The sequence below is a fragment of the Diceros bicornis genome, chromosome 15, assembly GCF_020826845.1.
Source record: "Diceros bicornis minor isolate mBicDic1 chromosome 15, mDicBic1.mat.cur, whole genome shotgun sequence".
Lineage (NCBI taxonomy): Eukaryota > Metazoa > Chordata > Mammalia > Perissodactyla > Rhinocerotidae > Diceros > Diceros bicornis.
In genome coordinates this window covers 52639902-52653772 of record NC_080754.1, presented here as the reverse complement: position 1 = coordinate 52653772, position 13871 = coordinate 52639902, and the positions used below count along the sequence as shown (strand labels likewise).

Genomic DNA, 13871 nt, shown 5'->3' with positions numbered 1-13871 from the left:
CTCTCTTTCTTTTCCCTTTATCCTGGAGCCTGCCCTCTCATTTCATGCCTGGACTCCTAATGCTAGCTACAAATTGCAACATACAGGGTACCACTGCCAATTTGCCAAATGCCTTTCATCAAACAACAGTGCAAAAAAATCTCAGAGGAAAGTCAAGATACATTTACTTGTCAGACGACAAATGTGAACGCATTGGGAGGCGGTAGGGGCTATAAGCTCCAGGGTTTGATTCATAATCACTCAGCTGCTAAAACATTCTCCACAGATGCAAGTGGACAGCACATTTGTCACTATGAAGGATTTTGACACATACTGATCACAGGGCAGAGATATGGAATGATGATGCTTCTCAGAGAGGCTGGCGGAAACTCTCTTCCTGCAGAATACAGTCATTATCCCCCTCCAGCCGGAGCATTAGCATTTTCACGTTACTTTGGATTTTATTTATTAAAAATCAATCTGGAAATATTTTATGATACTATTTTATTTGCATTTATTCCTTCTAATTGTTCCTTGCAGAAAATCATTGTGATATTCCACCCTCTGCAGAATAAATTATCCGAGTGAAAAATGACCTCTGGCCTTCAAGCTGATTAGCAGTAACAAGCGAGGGTAAGGGTCACGATCGCACATATTTATTGGGAAGAATAGTAAGCACGTGGGTGATGATTATAAATGTTTTATTTATGTCCATTTAATATTTGAGTCAAGTTTCATTATCTAGTGGTTTTAAATCATTTGAGTGTCCGCCCTGCTGACACACTCAGATTCCCGCGGCAATACATCTTATAGAAATACTTTTCCTTTTATATGGAAAATAGCTTACTCATGACTGTTGTTATTCTCGGCTTTCATCTCTACCACATATAAACTACAAGTCCTCCAAGTTATTTAAGAGCAATTGGCTGTTGAGAAACATGTCTTGCTTTAGCAGCTGCTAATAGCCCCTTCTGAAGAAAGATCACTGCGGTTACTTTACCTCAAACTGTTTCGATGTGGGAAAACCATCAAGAAACAAGAACATATATTATGGGCTTGATGACTAAATAATGACAATCTTAAAGATAATAGGAAAAAGAATAGGGGTTACCCGAGTGCCTCTCTTATAAGCCACCCGCACCTGTGGCTTCTGGTGTCAAATGAAAAGAGGATTAAGTTGGAGTGGGAAAAAGAGAGAGAAGGGAGATGGGAAGTGAGCTGAGGGTAGCTATTGACACCATACACAAACACACACACACACACAGGCATACACCGCTTTCCGCCCAGCTAGCAACCACTAAAGCAACATAACAGCCATCACTGAATCATTTCTTTCATCATCATAAGATTTGCTCTTATAGCACTTGACCTCAGCTAAAAAGAACAAGTTTCCCCATTAGGACAAATAGAAATGACTAAGACATCTGCCAGTCGAGTTAGTTCAGCAATTCTCTGACCAATATCAGCCCTCCTCTATATCTTGGATTAACGTTTTGGATCAAAATGAACTTTATCTAGTATATGAGTCAAAATCCCAACTTTCTCTAGCTATCTGTGCTGACTCACATGATGTACCTCCTGAAAGAACATGCATTTTACAGGAGTAGTAAGTTTTGAGATTCATTTTAAAGTCTGACTTGGTATTTTAAAAATCAAGATGAACTGGGATAAATGGAACAGAATCTAGCTATATATTTTTTTCAATTATGAAAAATCCAATGAAGAGAACAATGTATACTACTATGAATAAGAAATTTGCTGAGAATAGGGAAAATAAAGGAGGAAAAAGTTAGATCATATATTTTAGAAATGTATTGCCCTGTGTCCTATTAATGTCATCGGCTAATCTCCGATCAGTAAATGACAGTTTTTTCTATGGAACAGTAATTTCTGCTTACATATATAATGGTCATTGATGGTATCTGCAGCCAGATGTCTGGAAGAGGAAGTCATTTCACCCCCTCCGGGTCCCCAGGAGGCTATTAACTTTATACTGACGCAAACTAATATTTAGACACAATTCCCTAGCTCCTACCAAAAAATGTAGTTATCTCTCTAGTCAAATAAAGTTAATATTTTTAAAAACATTTCAGCAGGCAAGATATCATCAACTGGGTCCTAAGCACTTAGCCTCACATTTACTATCTGGCAGCCAATAATTGATGACTTAAAGAAGTTTCTCATTAAAACTATTAAAGTGACAATCTGATTATACAAAATGATATGTCCAATGGCACCATGAATTATGTGACCTAATGTTTCACAAATTAGATTACACATGCCTTTATCGTAAAATAACTGACTTTTCATAAATAACTTATGATGGGAAAGTTTGTAGATTTGGTAGTTTTCTATATTTATTCACTTGATAATCTTGAGAAATCTCAAAATCATGGTCGTTTGAGGGAGAAGAAAATATTCATATTTTATGGTTATCTTATTCCATGTATCACATTTAGCAGTCATGATTATGAAATCCCTTAGAGTCTTTTTACCACTAAAAATTATAAACTTTAATATTTCCCACTAATATCTATGTTTTATAAAATAAAGATAAATCACAACTCTGAAAAACCTATGATTCAAAGAATGGGAGTGTTTCCAAAGCATTGCAATGGCAGTTGCTATACCATCGTATTATCAGGAAAGGGAGTCTAACTTAAAATCGGGATTGGCTTTGTAAGTTGGTAGAACCATTGGCCATTTACGTAGGGGATAGCACCTTATGCTTGGAGCAGCTAACAACATAGCTACTGTCAAGTAATACTCTGTCTTAGAAAGAATGAGGACCATGAGGCACTATGCTCAGGACAGACCTCTGCCAGGAAAGGCAGATGAGGAACACTGGGAGGAAATATAGGCCTGGATAACCAAAGAACCACCTCATCTACTGCACAACTTTCCCTCAGGAAGTCTCTCTCTCTCTCTACTCTTATACTTTTGAAATAAATGAACTTAATCCTTAAAAGTCTATCAGGATGAGAAAAATCACAATTCATCTCATATTCCACAGAAGAAATAAAATGGAGGAATTTCTGGTAAAGGAAAACTAACATCAGATAGAGGAAATAGGTAAGTGCTAAAGTGCTCCAACTTAAAATAATTTATATATAATTATATGGTGACTAAAAGAAAGTTGAACTATATTTCAAGATTTTACCCCTACCTCAGAATCAGTATAATTTTGAATGAAGAAGAGAATGAAGAAGTAAAAGCACATATACTTAGAGGAAATTTTGTAATATATGCTACTTATATATATTTCCATTGACTCAAGGTTTATTTGGGAGTGAAAACTAAATGAGTAGTATTCTTTGTTTCTTGAATAAAAACTAAAGCTGTCCCCTAGTATCATTAACTGACAACTGACTGTATCTGGAAACAGTAACTGAAAATTGAGGAAGTGAGACCCAATGCTAAAAGATCCAGTCAATAGTTAAGATACGGATTTTTAAACATTTAATCTTATTTCTCCAAATAGCCAGAACCACAATCTGCCTTGGGATATATGGATGTGAATTCCAGTCTCAGATGTTTCTACACACAAGTTCAGGTTTTATTCTTTTGAAGGTTTTATCAAAAGCACCGTTAACATGCCAATATAGGCTCCCCCCAAATAATGGTCGTTTCCACTTGGTGACCCATCTCGAAGCCTCTTTTAACAACAGGCTCCCAGTGCCTAGAAAGAGTTCCATGTCAAGGTATAATTACATGTAGTGGGTCAGATTTATAGAATAAACTTTCCGTAAACAATTTATAGCATACTAAATGCCCAATTATAACTGAAAGTATTTTCAGCTTGACAAAGCTGAAAAACTACTGGCTGAGGCCATACCATTTAATGGGAAGAGGTTCAGAATTCTTTATGTCTGTACAGCAATTTAATATAAGTTGCTTTCCTTTTAATGCTACATTATTTTAGTCAAAAATATAAGTAGGAAACTTACCCAACTTCTTTGATCAGGCAGTTGGAACTGGGAGCAAAATTGAAACAAAAACAAAAAATTACTTCTGCATCAGTATCTTTATTGTAATCTATCCTTTGAGAAATTAACATTTATACTAACTTAGTGATTTTTATTTATCATGTAACTGTACCTTGAGTAAAAGCTTTGGAAATGAAAATTAAATGTTTTTATAACACTGCTGAGTTTCCTCCATTTACCTAAATTAAATTTTAGAATCAAGGTTATAAACCAGAATGTTCTTTTTTCCAAGAAAGTTAAACGCTACCTACTACCAAATCTTAAAGAGCAAAGTAGACACTTCTTTTTTATTTGTTTTTACTCACTGTAAAACAAGATTCCTAAATTTTACTTTAATAACTAAAAGTTAAACAATTTCCTGCAAAAAATCTAGTCTCTCATTTTTATAACAATAACACAGAAAATAAGATATTTACTCAAATGTGAATCATTGAGTAACAAAAAGGTAATGTAGTTGGAAATACACTGCTTAACTTTTATTAACTGGGACTCAGACCATCAGAATAGAACACCTAAGGATTTTAATTAAAGGAACTAGAAATGTCTAATTATTTACGACAATTTATGATAAGAATCACTGGGGAAAACTTTAGTGAGTTAGAACCTCTTCCAGGAAACACAATGTTATATCCTTAAAAATGTCATTTTGCTTGGTTAAAAGGGTTATATCTTGCTTTTAGAAGTTATGGTATCTTTAATAAGGAAGACACATAGTTTTTAAGGATGAAAGGTTTATCACAAAAGAAACCTAATGATAAGAAAAACTTGTTGAAAGCAAAATAGAAGATGAAGGGCAAAAGACTCAAGTTGAGTTTCACATCGATGTATAAGTGATAACTTGAGAAAAGACTTTTTCCCAGTTCCTTGGAACACAGCAACAGGATAGTCACACATTTTAAAAGGAAGAAAATAGGGGCCGGCCCCGTGGCTTAGCGGTTAAGTGCGGACGCTCCGCTGCTGGCGGCCTGGGCTTGGATCCCGGGCTCGGATCCCAGGCGCGCACCGACACACTGCTTCTCCGGCCATGCTGAGGCCGCGTCCCACATACAGCAACTAGAAGGACGTGCAGCTATGACATACAACTATCTACTCGGGCTTTGGGGGAAAAATAAATAAATAAATAAATAAAAAAGGAAGAAAATAAAAATGAATGACTAATAGACAGAAATAGAAATAAAACAGAGTCTCTGCTGCAAATGTACACAAAGCCAAATATCTGAAAATAAAATGCATAAATCACCAAAAATAATATTAAAAGTATAGGAAAATCAAACCAAGGAATAATAGCCAGTTTTACAATAATGTTATTGCCAAATGATTTCGATGGTTTGTGAGCTATCAATGTAAACGCAAAGTACCCAAAATAGAAATCAACGAAACGGACATTTTGGAGATCACACAGTAACACCATTCCCTCCACCTCATCTACTTGTGGCTGTCATCTCCTTTTCAAAATTATAATCTAAACTAAGACTCCACATATAATTTTCAACCACCTAGCCAGGGAGAACCTCTACGGTCCTTATTTCTCCCTTATGTTGAACTAAGTTATTTATAAGAGAAAATATAGAAGGCTAACTAGTCCTCTAGTGGCTTGATAGAGCAAACATACTTCTTTAAGAATTGAACTAATAGAAGAAATTAGACCCTGAGAATGATAAAAACAAGCATTTATATTTTTATTTTGATGTATGTGTTCTTATATCTTCTAGGTATTTTCTTTTTTTTTAATATGTATACTTTTTTTGTGTGTGAGGAAGATCAGCCCTGAGCTAACATCCATGCCAATCCTCCTCTTTTTGCTGAGGAAGACTGGCCCTGAGCTAACATCTATTGCCAATCCTCCTCCTTTTTTTTTTCCCTTTTTCTCCCCAAAGCCCCAGTTGATAGTTGTATGTCATAGTTGCACATCCTTCTAGTTGCTGTATGTGGGACGCAGCCTCAGCATGGCCGGAGAAGCGGTGCATCGGTGCGCGCCCAGGATCCGAACCCGGGTCACCAGTAGCGGAGCACGCACACTTAACCGCTAAGCCACGGGGGCAGCCCCTCTTCTAGGTATTTTTGACAGGAGTTTTTAAAACATATATTATTATTCCAAAAGGCAATAAATATCTGTTGAGGTGTTCACCTTTCATTGCTTAGGAATTGTGCAGTGGAAAGGGACATGCCAGGTAGGATATACATACAGAAATTACAAAATCAAGCTTGCCCAGAGAATATCACTACCAAGAATTTACCTATTTATTTGTCTTCCCTAAAGCACTGAAAATATGTGGTCTCCTCTTTATTATTATGATACCCCTGAGAAATAGATAGGGTAGGCATTATTCCCATTCTGAAGACGAAGATACAGAAGCCCCAGAGGGACCATGTGATTTGCTCCAATATATTTTAAATGGAAAATGAAATAATGAACAGTCTTGTCCAAGCACTTATTCAGCTACGAAATCATGGCAAGCCCTGGGAGCAGAGGCAAGTCCTTCCATTTGGCTTCTTGCTCTGTGTCATCCTATTGCTGCCCAATGGGACAGTGCCAAGAACAGACTAAGCATCTTTCCAAGTACTTCTAGATGCATGTTATAGCCCCACCAAAGAAACTGGCTCAGGGGATGGCAGGAGAGTATTTAACTGACATTCCTTTATACTCAAAATGGAATGTTTCTGCATTAATTAGTAATAACCGCTTTTCCTCATTTAGGTCCTTTGACACGGCAAGCACAATGCTAAACATGTTATGTGCATGAACACTGATCCTGACAGCTACTCTGGTAAGGCTGGAAAGGGTGGTCTCATTACACTGAAAGAGAAGGCTCAGAGAGATAAACCACATTGCTCAAAACCTAAGCACTTTTGCTAATAAGTAGGGAAGCGGTAGTAAAGCAGTTATTTCTGGCCCCAAATCCTGGGCAGGTTTTGTTGGTTTGTCTGAAAGTGGATCTTGAGGCTAGGATGAAATTGATAGAGTACTAGAAAGAACAAAAAAAAATCTGTTAAAACGTCAGAACATCTGAGGCAGATTTTCTGAGAGAAGAGGCTGGTCTGAAGGCTTGATGAAAATGGGGAGACCCAAGCTTCTCACCGGCAACAGTCTTTATGCCACCTGTACCCCAGGGACATACAGCCACGACACACATAAACAGCCAGGATGGTTAGAACATTAATGAAATATTTCTGCAGTTATTGGTAAACAGCTTCCGCCCCAAGCACCCTGAATGTCCCCCTGCTGCCCTGGCCTCCTCCCAAAAGACCCCTCGGACACCCCTCCCCCCACCATCCAGCAACTAAAGCATTAACAGTTGGTGCAGGCTCCAGAACCCTGCTCCAGAATGCAGGAGTCCATTCTGATTGGTCAGCATTCAGAACATGCCATGCATTAAATATTTTGATTATCACTCTTGGGTCCTGTTCTAATAGCAACACGGAGCAATAGGCAGTCTCTTACTCCAAGACAAGACATTCCAGTGTGGGAAGGAAACACACTCAGCCACTGTGCCCCCACAGGCACGTCTGCAAAGATCTGGGGAATGATTGCTGTGTTCCAGGCACTGGACACGTGCCTCATCTTTTCTGATCCTTCTTTAACTTTGGGGTATTAAGATATAGGATATTTTCTGATATTATTCTATTAAAAATAGGTACATGCTATATTTACAACAGCTGCATGCACATCTGGAGTTACTGGTAGATAAAGCTGCCCATCTTATGAAGCAGTAAATGTACCTTGGCTAGCTAGAAATCTTTGAATTTAGAGAGGAGAGGGACTTTACACCAACTACCTCCTTCACCTTACAGATAAGGAAACTAAGAGCCAGGTAGACTGAGTTGCTCAAAGACACTGAACCCCAGTCTTTTTCCCTCCACTGTACCATGTACTCTTAGCACTTAATTTTGAAATGATTAATTACTAGATTTTAAAGATAATTAGAATATGAAAACAATTTCATTATTGTAAAATAAAGGTACATAACTATAATATCCTTATAAGCCTTTAGTTATAATTAGAAAGGAAGTTATCTAGAGAGGTGCACTTTTTGTGCAATATCTGACACAAAATGCGTATTATGTTCAGGTTTATTGGCCCACGAGGCCGAAAAGTACGATTTAGAGCAGTATAAATATAAAATATAAGAACCTGATAAATATTTACTATTTTAGAAATTGTTTCTTTTCCATAAATTATAGAAATGATATCATTACTTAGCTGCCTATATAAAATGAATAATAACTGGAATATTTCTAACCTTTTTAATAGTAAATTATATATTTTCTCAGTTTGAAATAGAATTTTTGAGCAATGATAGATTTCTCCAGTTAACCCAGAAGATGGTATTTCAGTTCTCACACTCAGGACTTTGGGAAGGTACTTGAAAAAGTGAAGAAGAGGTAATGGGAGAGGGAAGTCTATCCCAAGATGATTTAACTTAATTACCTCATAACTTTCTCTAAGACAACTTGCATAAAATTCCACCAATTTTATTAGAGGAGCATAATTTTTGGTTTGAATATATTGAAACAGAACAAATTAGTTTACTCTGTTTTCAAGCATTTTCATAAAAATTTTGCTTACTATCTATAAAGACCAGAGCTTGTATCCTTCAAAAAATAAAAATAAAAACTGAAATATAAATTAAGAAAGCAGACTCAAGATGTTTATATATTTGTCTTTTCAATAAAATTCTCCACATGTTGATTGATATGTAAACCAGTTTAAAAAAAAAAAAAAAAAAAAAGACCAGGGGCTGGCCCAGGGGCACAAGCGGTTAAGTGCACGCGCTCCGCTGTGGCAGCCCGGAGTTCGCCGGTTCGGATCCTGGGCGCCCACCGACGCAGCGCTTGGCAAGCCGTGCTGTGGCGGCATCCCATATAAAGTGGAGGAAGATGGGCACGAATGTTAGCCCAGGGCCAGTCTTCCTCAGCAAAAAAAAAAAAAAAAAAAAAAGAGGAGGATTGGCAGATGTTGGCACAGGGCTCATCTCCTCACACACACACACACACACAAAGACCAAATATGTAAGGACATAGAGATGAACCAATTAGATAACACTGCTTTGTATTTTCCTTGCAATGAGAAACTGTATATATTTTGATAAATGGATACAAGTCCATTCAGTAAATAGCTCTGTGTATTGTGGTGAATTCTTGCGCAATTACAGAACTTTGTTGGAATGCCCAGTGGTCTCTAGATAAATTCCTTCACCCTCTATGGTAACAACTTGTCAGGTAGACTCATTTCCTGTTTTTATCTGAGCACTAAAAGAACACAAACGACCTTCATGAGTTTGAGACGAGTCACAGTGTGATCCGTTTCTTACTTTTAGGAATTTTTAAACACAAAAGACAACTTCAATATTTATTTTCTTAACTGAATTTTGCTCACTCCAAAATACACTTTGGCTCCATAAGTAGTAAATAGCAGACAACAATTTAACACCAAAACCATGTTATTTTTACAAGTATATTAATTACTTTTTCTTTAAAGAGTTTGGGTTTTAATTCTGCTAGAATTTCCTGTGTTCTTCCACACCAGCGTCATAGGAAATCCTAATGTTCTCAAGATTTCTTTCATTTCGTTGCACCTGCTTTTCAGGATCAACAAGTTAGTTTACAAGCTTGAAGTCTCAAATTCAAAATACTTACTTGTGGGTGAAATAAGAATCCTGGAGAAGGTCTCAAGTATTTCTCTTTTAAAGCTTCAAGTGGGTCAGTTAGTTTTCTTTTCTCTACTCTGAAAGGTTAAAATTAGATTTTGGAGATGAATCAGTCTCATATATCAATCACTACATAATCACTGACATTTAAAACAGCTAACAATGAAGCAAATGGTAGGCTTCTGGGAAGCACACTAATAAAGATAGAAAGACATCTGTTCAGTTCTTGAAGAATACTAATGGCCCTTCTAGGCGCTCAAAGAAAGAAGGTCCTATTTATAACGGAAAAATCCTATTGAATGACTAGTAACAATAACGAGGAAATATGAAAAATGAAGAGTCACGAAATCAGAGGCATTGGTCACAAATTTGTATCTTTCCATTTCAGATGTAGGCAAGAATGCTTGGTGATTTTGAAATTATGAGGACAGGGTTCATTTTGAAAATTAAAGTCATTTTCTACCAAGAAGGTGTTCCCCCAAACATTCATTATATTTCTTCCATATTTGCCAATGACGGCAGGAGAGTTTCTAAGCATACTATACGCCCTGCTGGCCACTCTTTGAGGTACAGGCATCTTCTTTTAGATGCCACCGCTGATAAACAGGGCAGGCGAAAGAGGGTGGTGGGAAGAGGATGAGGAACTTTGCAAAGATAAGGAGAGACATATAAAACTTATCTACGTATCCCTTCTGCTTTAGAAATGTTTGTCATTCTATTTTCTATTAAGCATACAGGAAATGACAAAATGGACTGAATTAATTTCTTTTACCAACTGTTGATAATTTTCCTTTAAAAACTGTTGAATAAGAACACTTCTAAAATAGAGTCAAAATGAATAAAAACAGCTAGCACTTCTTGAAATTTTATATATGTATGTTTTGCATACACTATTTCACTTATTGAAATAGGTGCTCTTATACCCATTTTATGCATGGAAAAAAAAACATTTAAGACATGGGAAAGCTGAGATCTCAACCCAGGTCATACTCTAAAACTGAGGTTAAGGTCTGTCATGAGTTTGGTAAATTGACAAGCCTAGGGCCTTAATTGAGACTGAAATACCAATGAGAAGATACAGATTAGAGTAAGCAAGAGGAAGGTTAGGAAGGGATGGAGAAGAGTGTAATGGGTATGTGGAGGAATTGAAACTGGTTGCCATTGAGAGGGTCTAAGAAATAAAGTGAGAAATTATCTTCACAAAGGACTGAGATATATCACAGTTGGAAATACAATCTTACTGGCAATGTGTAACATACAATCTACATACAAAATATGGAATATCTGTTTTCCCTTCTCTAGTAACGGGACTGCCACAGAAATTAAGATATAATAATTAAAAAAAAAAAAAAGTGCCCAAGCATGGTACTGATGGCTCTGAGATATTTTTGTATTGTCCTTTTTTATTCCTCTTGTCATGTTCCAATGGAGGCAGCCCTTCACATACTGGCAACGTTTCTTGGGTAATGTATTATAGATAGCATAGGTAGAAAAAGAGTTTGAGTGAAAAGAATTTGCAGCTCTAATATCTATTCAGTAATAAGAACTCAGTAAATGTTGTTGATTGAAGGAACAGCACAAAACTGTCTCTTCATAAAAGAGAACAAGGCAAAAATAGGCAAATACTCCCATCTTAAATAAGTCCAATAAAAATTTATCTACATATTCCGTTAATTCCTGACAATGTTCAAGATTTGAATAAGAAAGTAAATGTGAAAATGCTTGGCAATATTTCAAATACAGAATAAGCATTATTATTGTTATTCATACTTTTTAAAGAAAATTAGTATTAAAAAACTAGATCATCCTGAGTAGTCAAATGAGTGTTACAGAAGACTGTCTGGGAGGCTTTTTATTAAGCATATATGTTTCCCCAAAAAAATTTTTGGATGCATCAAAGGAAACTGGTAAATGAAGGTATTAAACAGAGATATGTTTTTAAAGCCCATCATTCACATTATATACAAAACATTTTTGTGATTAATATTTCATTTATTCGTGGCCCCTAAGAGATTTATTTACAAACAGACTATGACCAGTACTTATTAAGGATATGTTGGTAGGTTAACAAAGAGTAAACTCTTGCTGTTATATGTCCCATCTCATTCCAAATAACCTGACCCATTTTAAGCACCCACACATTTTTGCATTAATCCTTTAGAAGCCTCATTCTTCCGCCACTTGACAACTTGCTTTAAATATGGCTTTCCCATTTTTTCCACTTAAAAAAAAAATGTGTTTAAAAATAAATTTATTGTCAAGGGAAAGAACTCTGTGGGCCTATTCCAAAACCCCAAATTCAGAGACATCCAAAAATAAGTCCAAACCTAATGAGTCGACTTTCTGAATAAAAAATGAATTCACTAGATCAAACGACTTTACTCTCTGCTTTACAATAGTAATAAAAAAGGCTTGTCAAAAGCTGTAACTTTATAGTGTAAAAACCACCTCTCCTACACACGTCCACATTTCATTGTCTCCCGTCCACCCTTACCTGTAAATAGGGTCCATAAAGAAAGGAGTGGGTCTAGCATGCTGCAAAGAACCATCGGACGCGGGTCTTGGTTCAAGGTTGCTTCCTTTCTTTTCCCCAAACACATGGTTTTTTCGAGGCTCAGTTAGCTTTGTCCCACTGGCTCTACTCCTACTGCCCATACTTAGATCCAGTGGCTGGTCTTGGCTTGCGGCAGGCGTCACTGGAGGCTTGGAGGGTACTGGAGTCAAGGGCTTCTCATCCTTTCGCTTAGTGGTGAGATCAAAGGGAGACTCAGAGCTTCCCTTCTGCAGTTTCTTTACTTCACTTGGTGATTGGGGTTCCATTTTCAAAGGTAACGCTCTCAAGTCTCTATCAGGAAATGGGTACATTGATTGAGAGAATGCTGGAAAAAATGGGAGGGGAAACATGGAAGGGTAAGGTAAAGCTCCAACTTTTTTGTCTTGCAGCCCCACCAGTCCTGTTGAACCAAAGTATTTTTCAGCAATAGAAGCAATAGCCTTTATAGAATCATTGACAGCTCCTGACACCGCAGACTGCTCCTCTAAAGATGGTGAGAAAATGGAATGATTGCTGTATTCTTTCTTATTATGTATTGAAGCCAGATTCTGAAGAGGGCTTACTTTGTCTTTGAACATTTTACCATTTTCTTTAAATTTCTCTTTATCACTTTCAATGTCACTTTCCAGATCAGAGCCCGAGGTTGTTTCCAGGTCACTGCCACTTGGCGTACTGACATCATCAAGGTCACTACTCTCTGACTGGTCACTGATTTTCTCAAGGGGCCTCTCTTCAGAGGACCTCTCGGGCTGGAGCTCCACTGGCTTATTGTCCCCTACAGGTGGGTGTTTAGATAGTGCCTTCAAAATATCCTGTGTAGCTGGCAGTATCTGAGGATGTGTCATGAGGGGACTTTGACTTTTGTTTGTCTGTTCAGTACTTGATAGTCCTTTAACAGGAGAACTAGCAGGTATCAAAGGAGGCCTGTGGTACAAGCCGGAAGGAAACAGACCAGGGAAGCTAAAAGAAAATCCAGGAGCTGTTGGAAAGGTAAGACCAGCAGGATGCCTATTGGCGCCAAAATAGTCAGCAAGGCCCGGGTTGGCATGACTCATATTAACCATGGACGTTTTATCCATAGCTGGGGTTCCAGGAAGTGAAATGCCTTGGCCAAAAAATCCACCTGCCGCAAAATGGTTCTTGCCCTCACAAAACCTCCTGTGTTTATTTAAGGAAGACGTAGTGCTGAACATTTGTCCACAGTCTTTGCACTTGATTTGGGTTCTGCAATCAGCATGCATGCGCTTATGACGACAAAGGTTTGAAAACTGAGTATAGGATTTATGGCAGACCTCACCTGTGTGCAAACAACAAAAAAGAATCTCAGGCTTTATGGCAATTGCTTCTGAATTTAGCAAGTATCACAATTGGTTTACCCAAAATTTCAATTAGGAAGCCAGGAAAAGATGTTGGAGGCACCAATCTAGGTGCTCCAAACACAGAAAACCCCATTTCACTAGATCCAAAGCAAGGCATCCAACCTGACAAATGTCTTGAAGCAGCACAAATAATCATATATATATATATATATATATCTCTATATAAATATTTTGTCATCCCCACTGCATCACATTTGTGTATTTAAATATTTATAAGACAGTCAAATTCCAGCATGCATTGATTTCCCACCCAATTACCACTCTAATAGAATCTTTAAAATTAAACTCTTAAGGTGTACTAAACACGAAACATAACAGGAACCCC

At 37.3% G+C, this 13871-nt stretch overlaps 1 protein-coding gene across 5 annotated transcripts in view; it reads right to left on the bottom strand.

Moving 5' to 3' along the window:
• Positions 1-13871, bottom strand: part of MECOM (MDS1 and EVI1 complex locus) — a 346247-nt gene that overhangs the window by 21294 nt on the left and 311082 nt on the right. For 3 of the 5 annotated variants that reach the window (XM_058556392.1, XM_058556393.1, XM_058556391.1), the window contains exons 8-10: positions 12108-13464; positions 9603-9690; positions 3927-3953 (exon numbers count right to left, since the gene is read on the bottom strand). In XM_058556392.1, the coding sequence (XP_058412375.1) occupies positions 3927-3953; positions 9603-9690; positions 12108-13464 (1472 nt within the window). The remainder of the gene's footprint in view (positions 1-3926; positions 3954-9602; positions 9691-12107; positions 13465-13871) is intronic. The other 2 variants (XM_058556395.1, XM_058556390.1) reach the window with 1 other exon arrangement.